General features: G+C 39.8%; 1 protein-coding gene and 1 pseudogene across 1 annotated transcript in view; one reads left to right on the forward strand and one right to left on the reverse strand.

The window, feature by feature from the left end:
• Window positions 1-834: 834 nt before the first annotated feature.
• The window catches only part of LOC120226096 (zinc finger protein 665-like), a 73,064-nt gene continuing 51,515 nt past the window's right edge, over window positions 835-22,383 (reverse strand). Inside the window, 2 exon segments of the mRNA XM_039224305.1 lie at window positions 835-1,403; window positions 1,405-2,437. Coding sequence (XP_039080236.1) covers window positions 1,166-1,403; window positions 1,405-2,437 — 1,271 coding nt within the window. The 3' untranslated portion in view covers window positions 835-1,165.
• Window positions 20,661-21,587, forward strand: LOC120226097 (annotated as a pseudogene).

Consider the following 22,383-nt stretch of genomic DNA (forward strand, 5'->3'; position numbering starts at 1 on the left):
GAAAGAGGGAAAGAGACAGTGTGAGTGGGGGAGGGGCAGAGAGGGAGACACAGAATTCAAAACAGGCTCAGGCTCTGAGCTGTCAGCACAGAGCTTGAGGTGGGGCTCAAACCCATGAACTGTAAGATCATGACCTGAACCAAAGACAGACACTTAACTGACTGAGCCAACCAGGTGCCCCAAGAATATAAAATAATGTAGTAAAAAAAAAAAAAAGGTTATAGGGGTGCCTATCTGACTCAGTTGGAAGAGCATGTGACTCTTGATCGTGCAGTTGTGAGTTTGAGCCCCATGATGAACGTAGACGGAAATAAAATCTTTAAAAGAGATTTAAACAGAAGATTAGGTCTTTCCACAGATATACTTGTTGCACTGACACACTTCATCTCATGAATTTTAAATAATTTTAATTTTTTATGGACTTTAACATCTAAGATTGGTTAATACTCAAAATATTTTTTAAATGTTTTATTTATTTCTGAGAGAGACAGACACACACACACAGCGTGAGCAGGGGAGGGTCAGAGAGAGAGGGAGACACAGAATCTGAAGCAGGCTCCAGGCTCTGAGCTGTCAGCACAGAGCCCAATGCAGAGCTCGAACCCCCAAACCGCGAGATCATGACCTGAGCCAAAGTGGGACGCTTAACCAACTGAGCCACCCAGGTGCCCTGGTTAATGCTCAAAATAAATCTAGTTCCCCCTAGTATGAATTTTCTTGTGGTAGTCCACTGAAAGAATAGACTAAATAAATTATCACCTTCATTACATTTGTAATGTTTCTATCCAGTATGAATTATTTGTTGTGAATTCTTTCAGGACCACAAAGTTGTACTTTTTTTTTTTTTAAATCACTGGGAGTCTATACCTCTTAATCCCATTCATTTATTTTTACCCTCTTCCCCAAGTTGTATACTTTTATAAAGCTGATCACACTCATTCCATTTGTAAGATTTCTCTCTGGAAAGAATTATGTTCCAAAGGTATAAGCTTTGGATAAGCCTTGCCATACATTCCATTTGTGTGCCTTCTTTTGGAGATTTATATTCTGATACCAGGTGAGGTGTGAGTCCTGGTTACAAGCTCTCCCACATACATTAGTTTCATATGGTTCTTCTCCATGATGGAATCTCTGATGTTGAGTAAGACTTGAACACTTGCTCATTTTATCTGCAAGGTTTCTTTCTACGATGAGTTCTTCGATGATCCCCAAAAGTTGAGCTTTGAATAAAAGCACTGCCACACATACTTGGCTTATACTCTTTTCTTTTCACCATGTATTTTCTGATGCCTCGTAAGTTTTGCAGTTGGGTTAAAGCTGTGCCACACTCTCCCATATGGATTTTCTTATGTGAGTAAGATATGAATGCTTCGTTAAAGGCTCTGCCACACTCACTACATTTGTTTCTCTCCAGTATGCGTTCTCTCATGACTCCAAAGGTCTGAACGTTTGATAAAAGCTTTATCACATTTATTACATTTATAAGGTTTTTCTCCTGTATGAACCCTTCGATGTCTCATAAGGCTTGAACTTCGGATAAAATCCTTGTCACACACATTACATTTGTGTGGTTTTTCTCCAGTGTGGATTTTCTGATGTGTACTAAGGGTTGCAAAATGGGTAAATGCTTTGCCACACTCACTACATTTGTAAGGTTTCTCTCCAGTATGCGTTCTCTCATGACCCCAAAGGTCTGAACGTTTGATAAAAGCCTTATCACATTTATCACATTTATAAGGTTTTTCTCCTGTATGAATTCTCTGATGTGCCATAAGGTTTGAACTTTGGATAAAGTCCTTGTCACACACATTACATTTGTGTGGTTTCTCCCCAGTGTGGATTTTCTGATGCCTAGTAATAGATGCAAACTGGGTAAAAGCTTTGCCACACTCGTTACATCTGTAAGGTTTCTCTCCGGTATGGATTTTTCTGTGTTGAGTAAGATTTGAGCGCTCAGCAAAGGCTTTGCCACACTCACTACATTTGTAAGGTTTCTCTCCAGTATGAGTTCTTTCATGACCCCAAAGGTCTGAACGTTTAATAAAAGCCTTATCACACTTATTACATTTATAAGGTTTTTCCCCTGTATGAATTCTCCGATGTGCCATAAGGCTTGAACTTTGGTTAAAAGCCTTGTCACACACATTACATTTGTGTGGTTTCTCTCCAGTGTGTATTATCTGATGACTAGTAAGGTTTGCACACTGGGTAAATGCTTTGCCGCACTCATTACATTTATAAGGTTTCTCTCCAGTATGGATTTTCTTATGTCGAGTAAGATTTGAACGGTCTGTAAAGGCTTTGCCACAGTCATTACATTTGTGAGGTCTCTGTCCACAATGAATTCTCTCATGACTCATGAGGTTTGAGCTTTTGCTAAAAGCCTTCCCACAATCATTACATTTGTAAGATTTTCCTCTGGTGTGTGCTCTCTTGTGTGTAGGTAACGAATGATATTTAAAAATCTTCCTAGATTTATTCCAAATGTTTTTGGTACTGGGAGGAATTCTTTCAAGTGGTGACACTGAGGAACCACTGCTAACACACTTCTCAATTGGATTACATCCATACATTTTCTCCTCACTGTGCAATCTCTGCAGTTCAGCCAGACTTAATCCAATTGTATTTTCCAGGCAGTTCATGTATTGGTTTCCAGCACCACGCAGGTTATTGTCCACTTTTAACAAATTCCTCATAAATGGCTCATCATCCTTGAAATACTGGTATGTATTATTTCTCACAGAAACACTCCGCTTTTCAGGAAGGGTAACCGAGGATTGATTAAGCTGTTGATCTTTTCTACTAGTGAAATTTTTGTAATGGGTTAAAGGCACTTCTTTATAATTTGCTTTATATCCCCACTGACTTTCAAACTCATGGATATTTTCCCAGACTTCCCTGAGATCAAATTCCTTGATGTCATGACTTCCATTTCTTTCCAATATCACTAAGTGGTAAAAGTCTCCTTTATTAATGTCCTCTGTTGGTGATAATTCCTTGACAGCAGATCCATCAGAAGGGCCTCCTATCAAATAGAGTTGGAAGGGAAAATTTTATACTGAATCACATAATTACACAACCAAATAACACTTTATACTGAACACAGGAAGTTTCTCAAGATGGTCTTCAAATACTATTGTAAATACAATATTTTTAAGTTTTTTAAAATAAATTTTTCCATATTAATAATTTCTCATAATTTTAAAGTAATTTTTCCAAACACATATTATACACTATCCGTATTTTTTGGCCATATAACTGGATAATGAAATGAAATTTCATGATTAGAGAGCTCATCTATACACTGGCTATTATACAACTGTGCATGAAATCATAGAGATGTCTGTTTTCCTTAATTCCTAATCTTTATAAAAATGTGTGTTTACCTGAACCCGATATTTCATAATTCAGTGATTCTCAACAAATCTTTCATACTGTATGTTCCTTATGGAATGTATATTCTGTCTTTAGTTCTCAAGGAAGAATTCTTTAGAATTCCAGAGACTATTATTTTGTGTAACTGTGGTTATTTATTAACTTAACCTGCTAGATCTATCAATTTTTTTAAATTTTATTTTTTTAATGTTTTTATTTATTTGCGAGAGGGAGACAGCGTGAGCAGGGGAGGGTCAGAGAAGGAGGGAGACACAGAATCTGAAGCAGACTCCAGGGTCTGAGCTGTCAGCACAGAGCTCGACGTGGGGGCTTGAACCCACAAACCGTGAGATCATGACCTGAGCCTAAGTGGGAAACTTAACTGACTGAGCCACCCAGGCGCCCCTAGATCTATCAGTTTTTAGATTATACTATACAGATTTCTTGTAATAATGTCTTGTTTCTTTCATCATGTCCTCATACATTATTAAACACACATTATTATTAAACACCAGATCAAGTTGCAGTCCTGAGCAATATGTGTTATGTATGAAGAGGGGTCTTTCTGCAGTGTGGGGAGGTCCTATGGACACTGAGGTGCTTTTGTGCTCAAAATTAATATACCTGGAGATAACAGTATGCTTTGTTTAGAGTAGTGAAAAATCTGAGGAAAGGCTAGGACTTGGATTTGGAAAATCAAGAGTGAAGCACAAGGTGTAATGGGCCATGTGGCGATAGTGCTTGTGCTTCCACAGCTATGGGAACATGATTGTGTTATAAGTTAAACACCTGACCCTGGTAAAAGGAACTAATTTGGCAACAGGCATAATACTGACTCATCCTGTAAGAATATATAGTTTTGGTATGAGAGAAAAGTGGAAAACATTCAACAGGGAGACAGTATAGTATTATAGGAAGACTATAGGCTGCCATCTATTTTAGTATTTGCTCAAAAATTATCAAATTGAATATCCCATGAATTCCATTACTAGGTATATACTCAAGGGAGTTATATAATATACACATGTTCCAGGAGACATGTACAAAAAATTCTTTTAAGTCTATTTATTTACTTAGAGAAAGAAAAGAGGTTGGAGTGGGGCAGAGAGAAGGATAGAGACAGAATCAAAAGCAAGCTCCACACTGTCAGCACAGAGCCCAATGCAGGGCTCAAACTCAAGAACTGTGAGATGACCTAAGCCAAAATCCAGAATCTGACATTTAATCGGCTGAGCGACCCCGATACCCCCAAATAATGTATTATTATATAAAAAGCAATGACAAATAAATCTCATATTTCTGTGACTAAGGCAGTAACTTAAAAAAGTATATTCTCATGATATCACAAATTTTCAGCTTAAAGAATGCCATAGATTTAACTGAGGAAAATGTGTTACAACAATGAGATATCACTGTACACATTTATGCGAATGGCCAAAATCCAGAACAGTAACACCAAATACTAGTGAGGATGTGTAGTAGTAAGAATTCTCATTAATTGCTGGTGAGAATGCAAAATGGTGCACCACTTTAGAAGACAGTTTGCAGTTTCTTACAGAATTAAACATACCACAAAATGTGATTTAGCAATCATACTCTTTCATACTTACAAAAATATGTTGAAAATTTACATCCACTTAAAAACCTAGAAAAATCCTAAAATTTGTATGGAACCACAAAAGAATCCAAATGCCTCAGCATCTTCAGAAAGAAGAACAAAAATATATGAATCACATTTCCTGATTTCAAACTCCCTGATTACAAATTGTGGTAATTAAAACAGTATGGTATTAGCATAAAGATAAACACATAGATCACCAGAACAGAATAGAGCCCAGAAATAAACTTACACACATGGTCAATTAATTTACAACAAAGGAGACATGACTGTACAATGGGAAAGCACAATCTCTTCAATAGATGCTTCTGGGAAAACTGGACCACTGGCTGACACCAAACACAAAAATTAACTCAGAATGGATTAAAGACTCAAATCTAAGACCTGAAACCATAAAACTCCTAAAAGAAAAGATAGAGGGTAAGAAGCTCCTTAAAACAGGTCTGAGCAGATTTGTTTGTTTTGACTTTTGACACCAAAAGAAAAACCAACAAAAGCAAAAATAAGTGGGACTATATCAACCAAAAAATTGTCTGCACAGCAAAGGAAATACTTTCAGCAAAATGAAAAGGCAGCCTACTAAATGGGAGAAATATTAGCAAATCATGCATCTGATAAGGGGCTAATAATCCAAAACACAGCTCAAAAATGCTCAAATAATCCAATTTAAGAAATGGGCAGAAGATCTGAATAGATATTTTCCAAAGACCTAGAGATGGCCAACAGGACCATGAAAGGATGCTCAACATCATTTATCATCAAGGAAATGCAAATCAAAACCACAGTGAGATATCACTTCACACCCATTAGAATGGCAGTTACTTAAAAAAAATTTTTTTTTAATGTTTTTTATTTATTTCTGAGAGACAGTATGAGCAGGGGAGGCTCAGAGAAAGAGGGAGACATAGAATCTGAAGAAGGCTCCAGGCTCTGAGCTAGCTGTCAGCACAGAGCCCGATGCGGGGCTCGAATCCACCAACCAGGAGATCATGACCTGAGCCGAAGTGGGACGCTCAACTGACTGAGCTACCCAGGTGCCCCTAGAATAGCAGTTATTAAAAAGACGAGAAACAACATGTGTTGGTGATGGGGTAGAGAATTTGTGCACTGTTGCTGGGAGCCAATGGTATAGCCAAGAAAACTACTGTGGATCCACCAATTCTACTTCTGAGTATTTATCTGAAGAAAACAAAAATACTAACTCAAAAGATAAAAGCATTCTGATGTTCACCGAAGCATTGTTTACAATAAGTGAGATTCAGAAACAGTCTGAGTGTCCATTGATGGGTGAATGGGTAAAGTTGTGTGTATACAACACAATATTATCCAGCCATAAAAAAGAATAGAATCTTGTCATCTGTGACAACATAATGACCTTGAGGACATTATGCTAAGAGGAATGAGTCAAAGGCCAATACAGTATAATTTCTTATATGTGGAATCTTAAAAAAAACGAAAACAACCCCTCTTAGATACAGAGAACATACTGGTGGTCCCCAGAGGCAGGAAGTTGAGGTGATGCTGGCAGAAATGGTTGAAGAGATCAAAAGAATAAAAAAAAGAGGGATGCCTGGCTGGCTCAGTTGGTAGAGCATGCAACCCTTGACCTTGCAGTTGTGAGTTCAGACCCCACAATGGGTACAGAGATTACTTAAAATCAAAAACTGCTGCTGCCTCTTGAATTCTTAAAACAAACAAAACACAACACAGCCCAAAAATTATCAATACAGTGCTTTCCGTATAACCAGGAATGCAATAAACATCTGTAGAATGATACATGTTTTTCCTACAGAAAAGATTATCAGTAAGCTATATTGTATTTAACCTACATCTAATTTTGGATTTTCACTTTTTGGAATTATCCACATCCAGATAGGCCCAGGAAAGAAAGAGATAGACTTTAGCTCTACTTTATTAGATAGATATTACATTTTGTGTGTCTCCTGAGAAGTTCTTCCAGGGATACAAAATGGAAACGGAAAGTGAATAGGTCCTGAGCTATGCACTACAGAAGCCTCACCTCTGACCTGTATGGAATGAGAACCAAGAGATCAGGGGAAAGACTCGTTAGGGACAGTCATCTCAGTCCCGCTCATACCTCGGAACCAGTATGGTCAGAGGGGCCAGGTAACAATGTTGTAGGTCCTAACAGTGGGAGTTTAAACATTGGAATAACAGAATCAGAAATGTGTGTGGGATGAAGGAGGATTTCCTTTGAAAGCTCCTAAGAAATAAACTTGTATTTTCCCACAGATCCTTCCCAAACAATATTTACTGGAGCTGCTTACTCTCTGCCCATCTGAGCTCTAACTTGTGCTCACATCACAGTACATTCCCACCTGTCTGGATGTCCCCCATATTCACTTCACTATGTGGGAAGAGGGCTTTTCCCCTGGGAAGAGATTGATAGAGATGATATTCAGCTGAAGCAGAGATTTCCACTTATAAAGAAAAACAGAACATGATCTGCTCTGCTCTTTCAGAACACATTCACAGCTCTTTGTTCAGCAAAGAAGAAAGTACATTCATTTTATGTGGGTGTAGAACATATTTCAAAAATTAGTCAACTGACTGCTTGAATGCTTAAGGACTGTTTTAGGTATGCAGAGATCTAGGTCTTTTCTAAGAACTCCTCAACAAAAAGCGCAAGGGTAAGACCACAGAATCAGATATTTTTAAAAACTCACCATAAGGTTTCCTTTTTTTCCCCCAACTTTAAGTAATTTTATTGTCTATGAGCCTTATCTTTAAAGATTTTGGTGAAATTTGACTTTACTAAGAATTTGAGGATTTTTAAATCCCACTTCCCAGACTCCCAGATTATTATTTAAATTCTAGTTAGTTAACAGAGATTGTAAAACTGGTTTCAGGAGTAGAATTTAGTTATTCATCACTTACATATCACACCCAATGCTTCTCATCACCAGTTCCCTCCCTTAAGCTTTTCTGACTGCTAAGTTCTGCAACCACCTAAACATGCAGGAATGCAGAACTTCTGAAGGAAAGGGAAGTTAGAGTCCATTTGCCGCATTAGGAAGCCTTTCCATTCTCAACCAAAACAGCTGCAATCAGGGGCGCCTGGGTGGCTTAGTCGGTTAAGCATCCGACTTTCGCTTAGGTCATGATCTCGCGGTTCGTGGGTTCGAGCCCCGCGTCGGGCTCTGTGCTGACTGCCAGCTCAGAGTCTGGAGCCTGTTTCAGTCTGTGACTCCCTCTCTCTCTGACCCTCCCCTGCTCACGCTGTCTCTCTCTCTCTCTCTCTCTCTCCTAGAAATAAATAAAAAAAATAAATAAATAAAATTAAAAAAAAAAAAAAAAACAGCTGCAATCACTCCCTTAGGAACAGGGATTTGAAACTCCTATGATCAAGTCAGGGGCTCTCAAAAGAAAAAGCAAAGACATAAAAAGTAATTACCAACTTCTGGAAGGAAGCTGTCCTCACCCAGGGAGACCAGGTTCCTGTAGTTCTCCAGCATCACGTCCCTGTACAAGGCCCTCTGAGCGGGGTCCAGGCACTCCCACTCCTCCTGAGAGAATGCTATGGCCACATCCCTGAAGGTCAACCGTCCCTGAAAGGAAAACACATTTCACCAAATGGACAGATAATGTGTTCTTATTCGACACAAAATTAGAGAAGCAGAGATAACGTAAAGACTGACTTGGCTGGATTGAATGTTCTTTGATCTGAGTAAGATAATTTTGAAGAGCTACACTTAACATACAATTAGCCATTTTAAAGTACCATTCAGGAGCATTTAGTGCATTCACAATGTTGCATAAATATCACCTCTGTCTAGACCCAAAACATTTTTATCATCCCCAAAGGAAAGACTACCCATTAAGCAGTTGCTTCCTATTCCCCCGTCCCTGGCAACCACTGCTACTTTGTCTCTATGAATTGGCCAATTTTGGCTCTTTCCATGTAAATGAAATGGGATAAAAAATGTGACGTTTTGTATCTGGCTTCTCTCACTTAGAATAATGTTGGGGTTCATCCATGATATAGTATGTATCAGGAGTATACTTCCTTTCTGATGGCTCCAGAGTATTCCATGGCAGGCCTAGACTATATTCACTCAACTGCTAATGGGCATTTAGTTGTTACCACCTTTGGCTAATATTAGTCAGTTGCTATGAATATATTCAGTTGTTTGAATATCTGTTTTAAAGTCTGTTGGATATATACCTAGGAGTGGAATTACTGGGTCACATGATTTAATATTTTGAGAATTGATCACAGTTTTCCACAGCAGCTACAACATTTTAACAGCAATGTGTCATGATTCTACATGACATCTTTACCAACACTTATTTGTTGTTGTTTTTGTTATAAAACAAAACATCCTGGTTTTCATCCTGCTGGGTGTGAAATGATATCTCATTATGGTTTTGACTTTGCATCTTACTAATGACTATTTTCATTGAAATCTCTTCATGTGCTTGTTTCATTTGTATATCTTCTATGGAGAAATGTCTATTAAAATCATTTATTTTACAAATTGGGCTCTTTGTATTTTGGTTGTTGAGTTGTAGAAGTTCTTTACATAGTTCTAGGTTCTGGACCCTTACTAGATTTGTGATTTGCAAATTATTTCCTCCCAGTTGGTAGTTTCACCTATGTGATAATGTTCTTCAGTGCACAGACATGATTAATTGTGAAAGCAATCAATTCATCTACTTAGTCTTTTTCTCTTTTGCTTTTGATATCATATATAAAAATCTACTGCCAATGCTAAGGTCATGAAGATTTACCTCTATGTTTTCATTTAAGACTTCTATAGTTTTACACCTTACCTGTAGCCATTGATTAATTCTGAATTCATTTACTTCTATGGTACAAGGCAGTTTCAATTTCATTCTCACATGGATATCTAGTTGTGCCAGTACCATTGAAGAGACTGTTCTTTTTCCAGTGTTTTTGGCAGACTTGTAATTCTGTCACTTTCATCTGTATTTCTAGCCTCTGATGCAATTACAGTTTTTATTACTCAAAGTTATTGTAGTCAGGTTTGATGTTGAGAATTCTAGGTCCTCCAATATTGTTCTTTCTCAAATTTATTTTGGATATTTGGCATCCTTACCAATTCTATGTGAGTTTTAGAACCAAGTTTCTCATCTGGGCAAAACATGCTGTTGGGATTTTGTTGAGCACTGCATTACCCTTTATATTGCTCTGGGGAATACTGCCATTTTAAGGTCTTCCAAGCCACAGACACAGGAGATCTTGACATTTTTTAGGTTTTCTTTAATTTTCCTCAACAACTTTGTATGAAATTTCAGTGTGTATAAACCTTCCATTTCTTTGGATAAATTTATTTCCATTTGTTTTCTTGCTCTTGTAAATGGAATTGTTTACTTACTTTCGATCTGTTGATTGCTATGTACGGAAATGCAACTGAATTTTAAGTGTTGATATTGTATTCTGTAACTTCAATGAATTCATTCTAATTGAGGATTCTTATTTCTAAATATAAGATCATGTATACTATGAATAGAAATAGATCGATTTCTGTTCCAATTCTGACACATTTTATTTATCCTATTTTCTCTAATAAAAACTTCCACTGGTGTTGATATGTGGTGGCAAGATGGGGCATACTTGTTTTGTTCTTGATATTAGAGGCAAGTTTTCAGTTGCTCACCAATGAGTATGATGTTAGCTATGGAATTTTTATAACATCCTTTTTCAGACTGAACAAGTACCCTTCTATTCCCAATTCTGAGTGCAGTGTTTTTGTTGGGTGGAATGTTCTATATATGTCTGCTGAGGTTAGCTGGTTTAGTGTTGCACAGTCCTCTATTATTGATGTCTGGTTGTTCTATCCATTATTAAAAAGGGAGCATATAGGCTCCCACTATTATAGTAGAACTATCTCTTCAATTTTTGCTTCAAAAAATTGAGGGCTTTGCTGTTATGTACATGTTGTTTATAGTTGCTTTAATTTCTTGACGATTAGCTCTTTTTTCAATATATAATGTCCTTCAACATCTTTGGTAACAATTTTACAACTTAAGTCTATTTGGTCTGATACGTGTATAACTACTCAGCTAGGTTTCATCACTATCTGAATGGAATATCTTTTTCCATCCTTTCACTCAACCTGTTGGTGTATCTAAAGCGAGACTTTCCCATGTCGTCTTATTTGCCAGGGTTTCTCAGGTACTTGTGCACATTAATACACTACTTACATAGTAATCTCTTTAATCCTGGTTTATATGAGCTGAAAAGGCATGCAGAAGGTGTTTCTGAGGAATCTTTACTGCCCAACCTCATGGACACCACAGAGCCTGCTCCCCATCTCCAGTCCTTGCCTGGGAAGAAAATCCTTCACAGCATGACCACATAAAAGGAGCATCTTCCCATGTTCCACGTCACTGGGTCACAGTGAGATGGAATCTGCATGGAGATGGGAGGAGACTGGGAGAGGGCTCTGGGGGTGAGTAAATACCATAGGCAGGACACCTCTGAGACACAGAAGAGTAACAAGTCCAAAGTGTGACAGTTTAGGAAGAAGAACAATGAATGAAAAACATGATTTTTACCTGGAAAAGAGCCATTCCTCCTTTTTTCCCTCTTCTTCCGGTCTTCTTTCTCAGGTAAGATTATACTGTGTGCGGGGCGCCTGGGTGGCTTAGTCGGTTAAGCGTCCGACTTTCGCTTAGGTCGTGATCTCGCGATGTGTGGTTTTCGAGCCCCAAGTCGGGCTCTGTGCTGACTGCCAGCTCAGAGCCTGGAGCCTGTTTCAGAGTCTGTCACTCCCTCTCTCTCTGACCCTCCCCTGCTCACGCTGTCTCTCTCTCTCTCTCCGAGAAATAAATAAAACATTAAAAAATTAAAAAAAAAAAAAAGATTATACTGTGTGACAAACGGTATGTTGTTTAATGTTGATAACATAACCCCTTCCTCTGCCACAATATACAGATGGGGAGAACCTCACTATGGGAGGAAAACAGTCCTTTGCTTCCCACTGCAACAGGAGGGATGCAGGGATAATAAATTCCTATCTGGGGTCCACCAAATGTATTTTCCACCTATTTCTTCACAAAGCCCTCCCCTCCTGCTGAAACCTCCACATTCTACTGAAACTGCATTGTCCTGTCTACCTGGCACTGGGCCAAAGGGAATTGCCTCATTCATGTTCTTGGCCCCTCCCTAGGCAGCCAGCATCCAATGAATGGTTGATGCAGGACACAGAAGCCTGTCTACTCCATCAATTTGGAACAACTCTTAAGGGCTACCCAAGGTGCAGAACGCCCTGGTAACTATACTGTGAGTTTAGATCTTTTTTCTGACGGTTGATGGGAAGCCATGAGAAGGTTTAATGTCAAAAGGTGACACAATCAAATTTTTAAGATTTAGCTATGATACACAGACAGGGTGGAGCTGAAAGAGGCATGCCTCAGTTTCTAAGACTATGCTCCTGCCTCGTTCTAAGTGGTTTTCATTATTTTGGGAACTGGGTCACACGGTAAACTCTAATGATAACTGCATACCCTCTCCCAGAAAACTGCCAAAGACAACCCCATGCCCAACTTTGAAAATCATTTCAGGGATCTTATTAGCTCAGGTTTAGAATTCTTAGTCTATTGTCTCCATGTTATAGGTGGGTGCACTGGGTCTCAGAAGGGGAGTAATTTTACCAAGTTACCCTTAGGAAGTCTGAGGTGAGTGAGCAGAACAGGGTGTAAGTAAATTCTGTAATGGTGGCCTGTACAGTGTTAAGTAGAAAGGGCTTGTCCTGGCATCCTAATCACCAAGGAGGAAGTCAAACTTTCAATCTTCACAGACAACTCAACACTTTATATGGAAATCCCAAAGATTCCACCAAAGAACTGCTAGAACTTATCCATGAATTCAGTAAAGTAGCATATATAAAATCAATGCATAGAAATCTATTGCATTTCTATACACCAATAATGAAGTAGCAGAAAGAGAAATCAAGGAATTGATCCATTTACAACTGCTCCAAAACCCATAAAATACCTAGGAATAAACCTAACCCAAGAGGTGAAAAATCAATACACTGAAAAGTATAGAAAGCTTATGAAAGAAATTGAAGAATACACAAAAAAATGGAAAAATATTACAAGCTCATGGATTGGAAGAACAAATATTGTTAAAATGTTGATACTGCCCAAAGCAATCTACATATTCAATGCAATCTGTGTCAAAATAACACCAGCATTCTTCACAGAGCTATAAAAAACAATCCTACAATTTGTATGAAACCACAAAAGACCCCAAATAGCCAAAGCAATCCTGAAAAAGAAAACTAAAGCTAAAGGCATCAGAATTCTGGACTTCCAGCTGTATTACAAAGCTATAATCATCAAGACAGTATGGTACTGGCACAAAAAGAGACCCACAGATCAATGGAACAGAACAGAGAACCCAGAAATGGACCCACAAACATACGGCCAACTAGTATTTGACAAAGTAAGAAAGAATATCCAATGGAATAAAAACAGTCTCCTCAGCAGAGAAACTGGGAAACTGGGAAAACTCTGCAGCAACATGCAGAAGAATGAACCTGGACCACTTTCTTACACCATACACAAAAATAAACTTAAAATGGATGAAAGACATAAAGGTAAAACAAGAAGCCATCAATATCCTAGAGGAGAAAGCAGGCCGAAACCTCTTTGACCTCGGCTGCAGGAACTTCTTACTCAACATGTCTCCAGAGGCAAGGGAAACAAAAGCAAAAATGAACTCTTGGGAACTGATCAAAATAAAAAGTTTCTGCACTGCAAAGGAAACAATCATCAAAACTAAAAGGCAACTGAGAATGAGGGAAGATATTTGCAAAGGGCATATCAGAGAGAAAGCTAGTATCCAAAATCTATAAAGAACTTCTCAAACTCAACACCCAAAAAATAATCCAGTGAAGAAATGGGCAAAAGATATGAACAGATACTTTTCCAAAGAAGACATCTAGATAGCTAACAGATACAAAGAAAAATGCTCAACTTCACTCACCATCAGGGAAATACAAATCAAAACCACAATGAGATGCCACCTCACACCTGTCAGAATGGCTAACATTAACAACTCAGACAACAACAGATGTTGGCGAAGGATGCAGAGAAAGAGGATCTCTTGCACTGCTGGTGGGAATGCAAACTGGTGCAGCCGCTCTGGAAAACAGTATGGAGGTTCCTAAAAAAATTAAAACTAGAACTACCCTATGACCCAGCAATTGCACTACTAGGTATTTATTCAAGGGATACAGGTATGTTGTTTTGAAGGGGCACATGCACCACAATGTTTATAGCAGCATTATTGACAATAGCCGAAGTATGAAAAGAGCCCATATATCCATCGAGTGAATAAGGGATAAAGAAGATATGGTATATACATACAATGGAGCATTACTTGACAATCAAAAAGAATGAAATCCTGCCATTTGCAACATGGATGGACTAGAGTATATCATGCTAAGTGAAATCAGCAGTCAGACAAACACAAAGGACATATGACTTCACTCATATATGGAATTTAAGATACAAAACAGATAAACATAAGGTAAGGGAAGCAAAATTAATGTACAAACACAGAGGGAGACAAAATATAAGGACTCTTAAAAACAGAACAAACTGAGGGTTGCTAGAGGAGTTCTGGGTGGTAGGATGAGCTAAGTGGGTAAGGGGCATTAAGAGGGAAACTTGTTGGGATGATCACTGAGTATTATATGTACAGGATGAATCACTGGATTCTGCTCCTGAAATTATTGCACTATATGCCACCTGGGATGTAAATTAAAGGAAAAAAAAAGTTTGTCCTAATTTCAGATTACCTTTCATATTCCTGAACAAGAGAAGCTTCTCTTTCATGGGTTTAATCAAACCCATTTAGCCCTCTTTTTCAGAAAAAAAGCAGAAAAAACATATGAGATTACAAATAGTTAGTAGTCCTGAAAAACATGAAAAAGGGTCACTGGTGGAGATGAGCTCCGAGCAATCTCTGCATCAAGAATGGATGGACTCTGTTGGAAAAAGTTCCACATCAATCCAGCCCATCCTTCAACATCTGTACAGGAAAGACAGAGGGACTGAAGGGGAATATCTACTTAGCTGGAGACTTCAGTTCAGAACTCCGTAATTTAAGGGGCGCATGGGTGGCCCAGTCGGTTAAGCGTCCGACTTCGGTTCAGGTCATGATCTCACGGTTCATGGGTTCGAGTCCCGTGTTGGGCTCTGTGCTGACAGCTAGCTCAGAGCCTGGAGCCTGTCTTCGGATCCTGTGTCTCCCTCTCTCTCTGACCCTACCCTGCTCACGCTGTCTCTCTCTCTGTCTCTCAGGGGAAAAAAAAAAAAAGAACTCGGTAATTTGAAAGATCACTTAATGGAAGAAGAGAACTGTTGAATATTAAATTAACTGCATAGGGGCGCCTGGGTGGCTAAGTCAGGTAAGCATCTGACTATGGGTCAGGTCATGATCTCACAGTTTGTGAGTGAGGGCCCTGCGTCGACTCTATGCTGATAGCTCAGAGCCTGTAGCCTGCTTCAGATTCTGTGTCTCCTTCTCTCTGCTCCTTACCCGCTTGTGTTTTTTCTTTCTCAAAAATAAATAAATGTAAAAAAATTAAAAATAAATTAACTGCCAAAACAGGTTTTGAGTGTTAAAAGATTATGAACATCCTTAATGGATATGTAACAAAATATTATAGTTATTTACTAGACATTAAAGAATGGTTCCAACATGATAGAGTAGAAAGTATATAAATTCATAATCTGCACAATAAAATTAAGAGGGAAAATAATTTGGAAATTAAAAAGCTATCCAATGGATTCTGAAATTAGTGTTAAGACAAGTGTGAGGATACACCCAATTTAGAAAAGAATCCATGAGCCATAAAAAAAGGGAGGCGAAAGAAACAGTACTGTTAATAACGGCCTTTGTAAAAAGCACGATGTGGTTACAGAAAGTCTTCCCCATTAACTGTTTGAGCTAGGCCTCTGCCCTCTAGACGAGAAGGGTTTGTAAATGGACTTGTCTTCTGATGCAACACTTAGAAAGTGCACTTGCCTGAAACACCTAGTTTCACAACTCTCAATCTCTTCTGCATAACTGGAACAATTCACCAAATTTTTGATGAACGAGGTCATAGGGCCACAAATCAGTACTTCACAACGTAATACCCCATATCCAATCAATTCAGGGCTCACCTGGGTTTGGGTCCGGTGCTTCGTCCCAGCCCACTACGTGTTTTGTTCTCCGTGTAAGTCTCTCTGTGTCATTTCTCTTCTGTCCTTCTGTCCATTTCTATTTCCCTCCCTCGCGATTCCTCCAACATTCTGACCCCACTCTTTTGCACCCTCTGTTTCAGTCCCAGCCGTTCTTTCTCCCCGATGCTGCAGATTTCTGCCTCTTTCCCTGGCATCTCTGTCCCCACCCTGCCCTCCCTGCGGCGGGGTGAGGGGGCTACTTCCACCTCCCGAGTAGCGACGGTGCTGGACGCGGTTGGGGATGAAGACAGGGGGGAGATTCGGGAGTCAGAGAAAGGTTCTGAGCGGAAAAACGACTTGGCAGGGCGATCGGGGTCTGCAAGGGCCAAAGGCAGAAAGGCTTGGCCCGAAACTGCCTGAGAGCGATTTTAACCGGAAACGATGCAGACGCCCGGGACCAGCACCAAGTGACTGGGATCGGGAACGTCTTAAGGCCACGCCGCGAGCAGTGAAAGGGACGAGTGGACTCAAAGATTTCACCTTACCAGCGACCCCCGAAACCTGGGTGTGGAGGTGGGGCCTTAGGAGCGCGACCTCTGGTGTGAACCTGAAAAATGGAGACACTCTCCCGAGCCGACAGTTGCTCCGCGCGACCCAATTCCGGGTCTGCAGGAAAGTGCGCAGGCGCGTGAGTCGCTGGGCGGGGCCGAGGCGGGTCTAGGACGCGGCGGGTTCCGGCGGGGCCTGGGCGCGCTGTGTCGCGCCAGGCGCACCGTCTGCCTCCTGGGAGCTGCCAGTACCTTTGTCCTTTCTGCGCGGCGGTTTCGGGTCCCGGTTTTGGATTCCTCCCAGTCCCGCTGGTGTGGTTTGGAGCCAGACTGGGAACAACGTTAGGGAGGGGTGGGCCGCTTCTGTTGGGAGCGGCGGTGTTTGCCAAGTTGAGCCCGGTGCCCGGGGAAACATTTGTAGCGGGCGGTGGAGACGCGCTCCGGCGGGGGAAGCGGAGCAGCAGGGGACCTGGGCTCGGGGCCCTCGTGAGGCGGGGCGACTGAGACCTGGACAGTTACAGCTCCTTGTTTAAGAAGCAAAAGCCGGGGTGATGGGCATGGAGGAGGGAACTTGTAGGGATGAGCACTGGGTGTTATATGGAAACCAACTTGACAATAAACTATGAAAGAAAAAAAAACGGGGTGATAAGTGTCGGTGATGGACTCAAGAATGCAAAATGCAAAACTGTCTATGGGGAATGGGGAGTTTGGTACTAGCTCATCGGTTTTTCACTGAATTGTCACTTCTCCCCATTCGCTGGACTGTGTTCCCTGGCGTTCCCCGGGCCCTGGGCTATGGGGGCGGAGGGGTGGCACGTTGCTTTAAAGGAACAAACACTTCTGCCTCTGTGGGTGTTCATTAATGTCTCTCTCTTTAAATTTGATATTCAGATCCACACCTGTCGAGATGAATTATAAATCCAAATGCCTTTGTGACCTACCATATAAGCACCTGTATTTGCTGAAGCCCTTAATTGCTAAACTTCATTGCAATTTTAATTTTTAAAAATCTTTGTTATCAGTTATTTTGGAAGGCTATTTTCCTTGAAAATTAGGTTTTTAAAAATTTATTTATTTTGAGAGCACAGGAGGGAGTGCAAGTGGGGAGGGCCAGAGAGCTAGATCTAGAATCCCAAGCAGGCTCTGAGCAGAACCCTCTGCCCTTTACACCTCCAACCCCCCACTCTGGGCTGGATCTCACAAGCCTTGAGATCCTGACCTGAGCCAAAAGCAAGAGGATCAGTATCAGAATTTTATGTGATGTATACAGATAATTTGGAAATTTTACTTCCTCTTTAATGCTCCTGAATTGAGTAAGAATATCTGGTATTTAAAACAATGGAAGTAGCTGACTGCCAATCAAATCTGGGTGCTTTTATTTGTGAGAGACTCTGATAAATGTCTTCCTTTTCTCTGTGGATTTTAACCTGTTTAGGTTCCCTATCTTACTGAAGTCAATTTTGGTAAAAGGTATTTTCCTAGAAAAATGTAGGTGTTCTAGTTAATTTGTTTTGAGTTGGGGAAGTGGACAAATAATTTTTAATCTCACTTATTAGTAACATGTCCTTTATTTGCATTTATTGAAAATTTAAAATGTATTGCAGATACCAAAAATTTGAAAAATAGAAAATCCTTGGGTCATTTGTGTAGGATTCTTTCTCTCTGCTCATAAGTTAAATGGTGGTGGGACTTGGGTCTGAGGAGTAACAATTAGATTGGCATAAGAGAAATTCTCAGGGAAGCACAGAATCTGTTAGGATTGTGTGCTTCTCTGCTGGTCTTTCATGGCTCAGACCTCAGCATTTCCTCCTTCCATGTGGCACCCTGTTTATTTCCAGGAATAATGGAAAAGGAAGAGTCTCTCAAACACTCCAGTGGTCCCTTTGGATATGTTCACTAGAAACTTCTAATAGATCCTGGGAATTAAAATTTTTCAGAACCATTCTCAGTTCCCCAAGTGTAGAACTATCATTCCCACTACAGCTGACATGAAGATTGCAGTTCTTTGGGGAGGTGAGGTCACAGAATCACTAACCTATATCTCAGGATTTGGCTTCCTCCCTCCCACACATGCTTTGCCAGCTACTTTACACCCAGTTTCCAGTCCTGGCAGCTGGAGGGAGCCTGTGAGTATCTTCTCCGTTAGTCTGAGAGCACAGTCTCTAAGGTTAGGATATGCACAGGAATCTGGGTAGGTGAGAGTGTCTGGGAAAAGAATCTTACAGCACAGGCTGAGCTTCTGAGAGAGATGCTAAATCAGTGCATGACTGCTGCTAATGTAATTTAATAAAATCCTCATTGAAGGGGTTCTTGGTGTTTGATCCAAGCACTGTCAGAATCTGAATTTTAAGATACTTCAAGATTATAATTTCAGGGGGCACCTGGGTGGCATCCAACTGTTGATCTCAGCTCTGGTCTTGATCTCAGACCAAGAGCTCACTGGGCATGGACAGCCCACTTAAAGAAAAACAGATTATAATTTCAAAATTAACCTGCTATTCATTACAGTGAGCAAGAGTCACAGACACATTTCCAGGAACAATTCTCTGAGTACTGTAAAGGCATGTGCATATGGTAATGAGTATGATGGGACTAACTGAAATACCTGATTCACAGCAAAAACAGCGTGTCTGAATGGGAATTGCTGAAATTTATTTTTCTGTAACTTGAGTGTGACGTGCTTAATGGAGACTGTAAATGTGTCTCTACTGAAAATCTCTGTGGTCTCTTCATCTGTGAGACAATCTTCTTCCTGAAATTAGAAAAGCTCCTTTAAGAAAAAGTTCACATCGTAACAGAGTGTCTCAAAGAACAAAAAATTAAGGGATTTGTTTTTATATTTTAATTTAATTTTAAAATAAAAAATTAGTTTAAAAATAAAATCTCATCAGGCAAAAAATTTTTAAGCTATATTTCCTGTGATTTAACATCATTTCAGTAGTATTCCTAGCCCACTACTAACCTTTCTTGCTTTTCAATTTATTAAATCCCAAGATTCCAGGCCCTCAAATTCCATTTTGCAGGTTTGTACTATATTTACGTACCTTTTCCAAATCAAATATCGGTTCACGTTTCAGTTTGTTTATTTTAAAATAATATACGGTGATATGATCTTTAAATAGATTTAATTTATTTTCTGCCCTAGTATGCTTTTTCACTATGTGGTGTTTCATGTTCCATATGTTAGCACACAGTGAAGTTCTGCACAATAATTTCTTTTACAGATGCCAGTTCTGCACAATAATTTCTTTTACAGATGCCTTTTGATCTAGGCAAAAAATGAAATGAGTTCTGCTGCCATCCTAACAGTTGTCTACATTAAATGAATCAGATTGGCTCATATAAAATTATTGAGTTTGTGTATAACTTATTAAGACCTTTGAATCTTCACTCTTTAGTTATACTGTATATAAAGAATACTTAAAAATGAGAAATGATCAAACCAGGTTTATTAAGTAAAATAAATTTAAAATATGAGAAGGCACCTGTGTGTGTGTGTGTGTGTGTGTGTGTGTATCCATAACGAGGTTCTTGGAATAGTATATTACAGTAGGAGGCATTCATGTCATGGCAACTAGGCTACATAGGTTCAAATCCTGATTCTACTGCTATTTACATGAGTCACTTAACTTCATGTGGATAATCTCCTCATCTATAGAATAAGAGTAATATTCTTAATTCATATGGTTATGAATATTATAGAAGTTACAGGAGGGAAAGCATTCATAACAGTGACCCACACATTGTAAGTGCTAAAAAAAAAAAAAAAGACACACATGTAACTTGGGAAATCTCTTAACAAAAGACAATATAGTTTAGATGTTAATTCTCAGGGAAAGGGAGAGGTAAGTGGAGATTTTATTTTCCATGAAAATGTAGCCCAAACTTCATGTATTCATGCAGAACCCACTGCCTGTGAATTTGAACATTGAGTTCGGGACAATGACAGAATGGCCTCGGTGGATTTGAATACAGCAATGATCTTCCTGTCCCAGATAGCCAGTGAGATCCTGGGCAATTTCTCACTCTTCTATCATTACATGTCCTTTGCTTCAAGGGATGCAATCCGAGATCCACGAATTTCATTCTCAGGCACCTGACTGTAGCCAACTCCTTGGTCATTCTCTCTAGAGGAATCCCAGAGACCATGGCAGCTCTAGGGCTGAAACATTTCACCAATTATTATGGACGCTATATTCACTTATATGTTCACAGAGTGGGCAGAGGCATGTCCATGTGTTCCACCTGCCCCCTGAGTGTCTTCCAGGCCGTCAGGATTGCCATGGGAACTCCAGGTGGGCAGAGCTTAAAGTGAAAGCTCCAAAATACATTGGCCCCTCCAGTGTCCTGTGCGGGGTGTTTTACATGTTGGTTAATTTGTTTTTTTCCCTATTTATATGGCTGGTAAATGGAACAACAAAACTATTACCAAAAAAAAAAAAAAGTGATTTGGGATATTGTTGTGCTTCAACAGTGTAGAGACAAGGTCACAGGCTCATTAGATGCAGCAATGATATTTTTCCATGACATTTGTGTTTGGGACACATGTCCTTGGCTGGCAACTCCATGGTTTTTCTCCTTCAGAGGCACAAGCAGATGGTCCAAAGCATCCATAGGAACAGTTTCTCCCCCAGACCCTCCTGTGAAACCAGAGCCGCTAAAGCATCCTTGTTTTGGTGACCACCATTGTATCCTTTTATGCCATTTCTTCCATCACTTGTGTTTACTTGACTCTCTTGGATAATTCTAGTTGATTGCTGGTGAAAGTTGCTGTGCTAATCACTGCATGTTTTACAACTATTAGCACCTTTGTTCTCATGAACCATGACCCCACTATATTCAGGCTGCACTGTGTCAGCTGCGGAGGAAATACATGATTCCTTCATCTCATCAGGGAAATACAAATTGTCTCCCACCTGTTCAGTCATGGATGCATTGAGACCTCAAAGAATGTTAAGAACAATTATGAGCCAGTTTCGTTGCAGAGAGTGGGGTGAACAAGACACACTGACACCAGCCTGATATGAAATAGTAAAGAGCATGGTGCATGAAATCTTTAATTAATACATGTGTAGTTATGTACTTGTATTTTTATTAATGGTAACCATTAAGATTCCATAAAACAGTCCTGAAATAGTGTGAACATACTGGAAATGTCTTTGAATGTGTAACTTTTTTTTTTTAATTTGATGTTTTATTTATTTCTGAGAGAGAGAGAGAGAGACAGCGTGAGCAGGGGAGGGTCAGAGAAAGAGGGAGATACAGAATCTGAAGCAGGCTCCAGGCTTTGAGCTAGCCGTCAGCACAGAGCCTGACATGGGGCTCAAACCCACCAACTGCATGATCATAACCTGAGCTGAAGTCAGACGCTTAACCAACTGAGCCACCCAGGTGCCCCTAAAGGCACAACTTTCAAATTGAAATGTTAAATTTTCCCAAGATGTACCTGAGATTGAAATAGTAAATTCTGATTTGTGATGGAAATGGCCTGAGGTGAAGGTGTAGGGAAAAGCAGATTTTACTTATTGCTGGCTTTGGAGACTATGTTGTGAATGTTATGCCTTATGTCTAAAGATAATTTGGGGACCTTTGAAATATGATAATGCATATACAGCAAGATGAGTGCATGAAATTATTTTATGGTCAACACTTGAGTAAACTGCAGGGGACAAA

The sequence above is a fragment of the Hyaena hyaena genome, unplaced genomic scaffold (assembly GCF_003009895.1).
Source record: "Hyaena hyaena isolate Hyena2069 unplaced genomic scaffold, ASM300989v1 scaffold_1584, whole genome shotgun sequence".
In the NCBI taxonomy this organism is placed as follows: domain Eukaryota; kingdom Metazoa; phylum Chordata; class Mammalia; order Carnivora; family Hyaenidae; genus Hyaena; species Hyaena hyaena.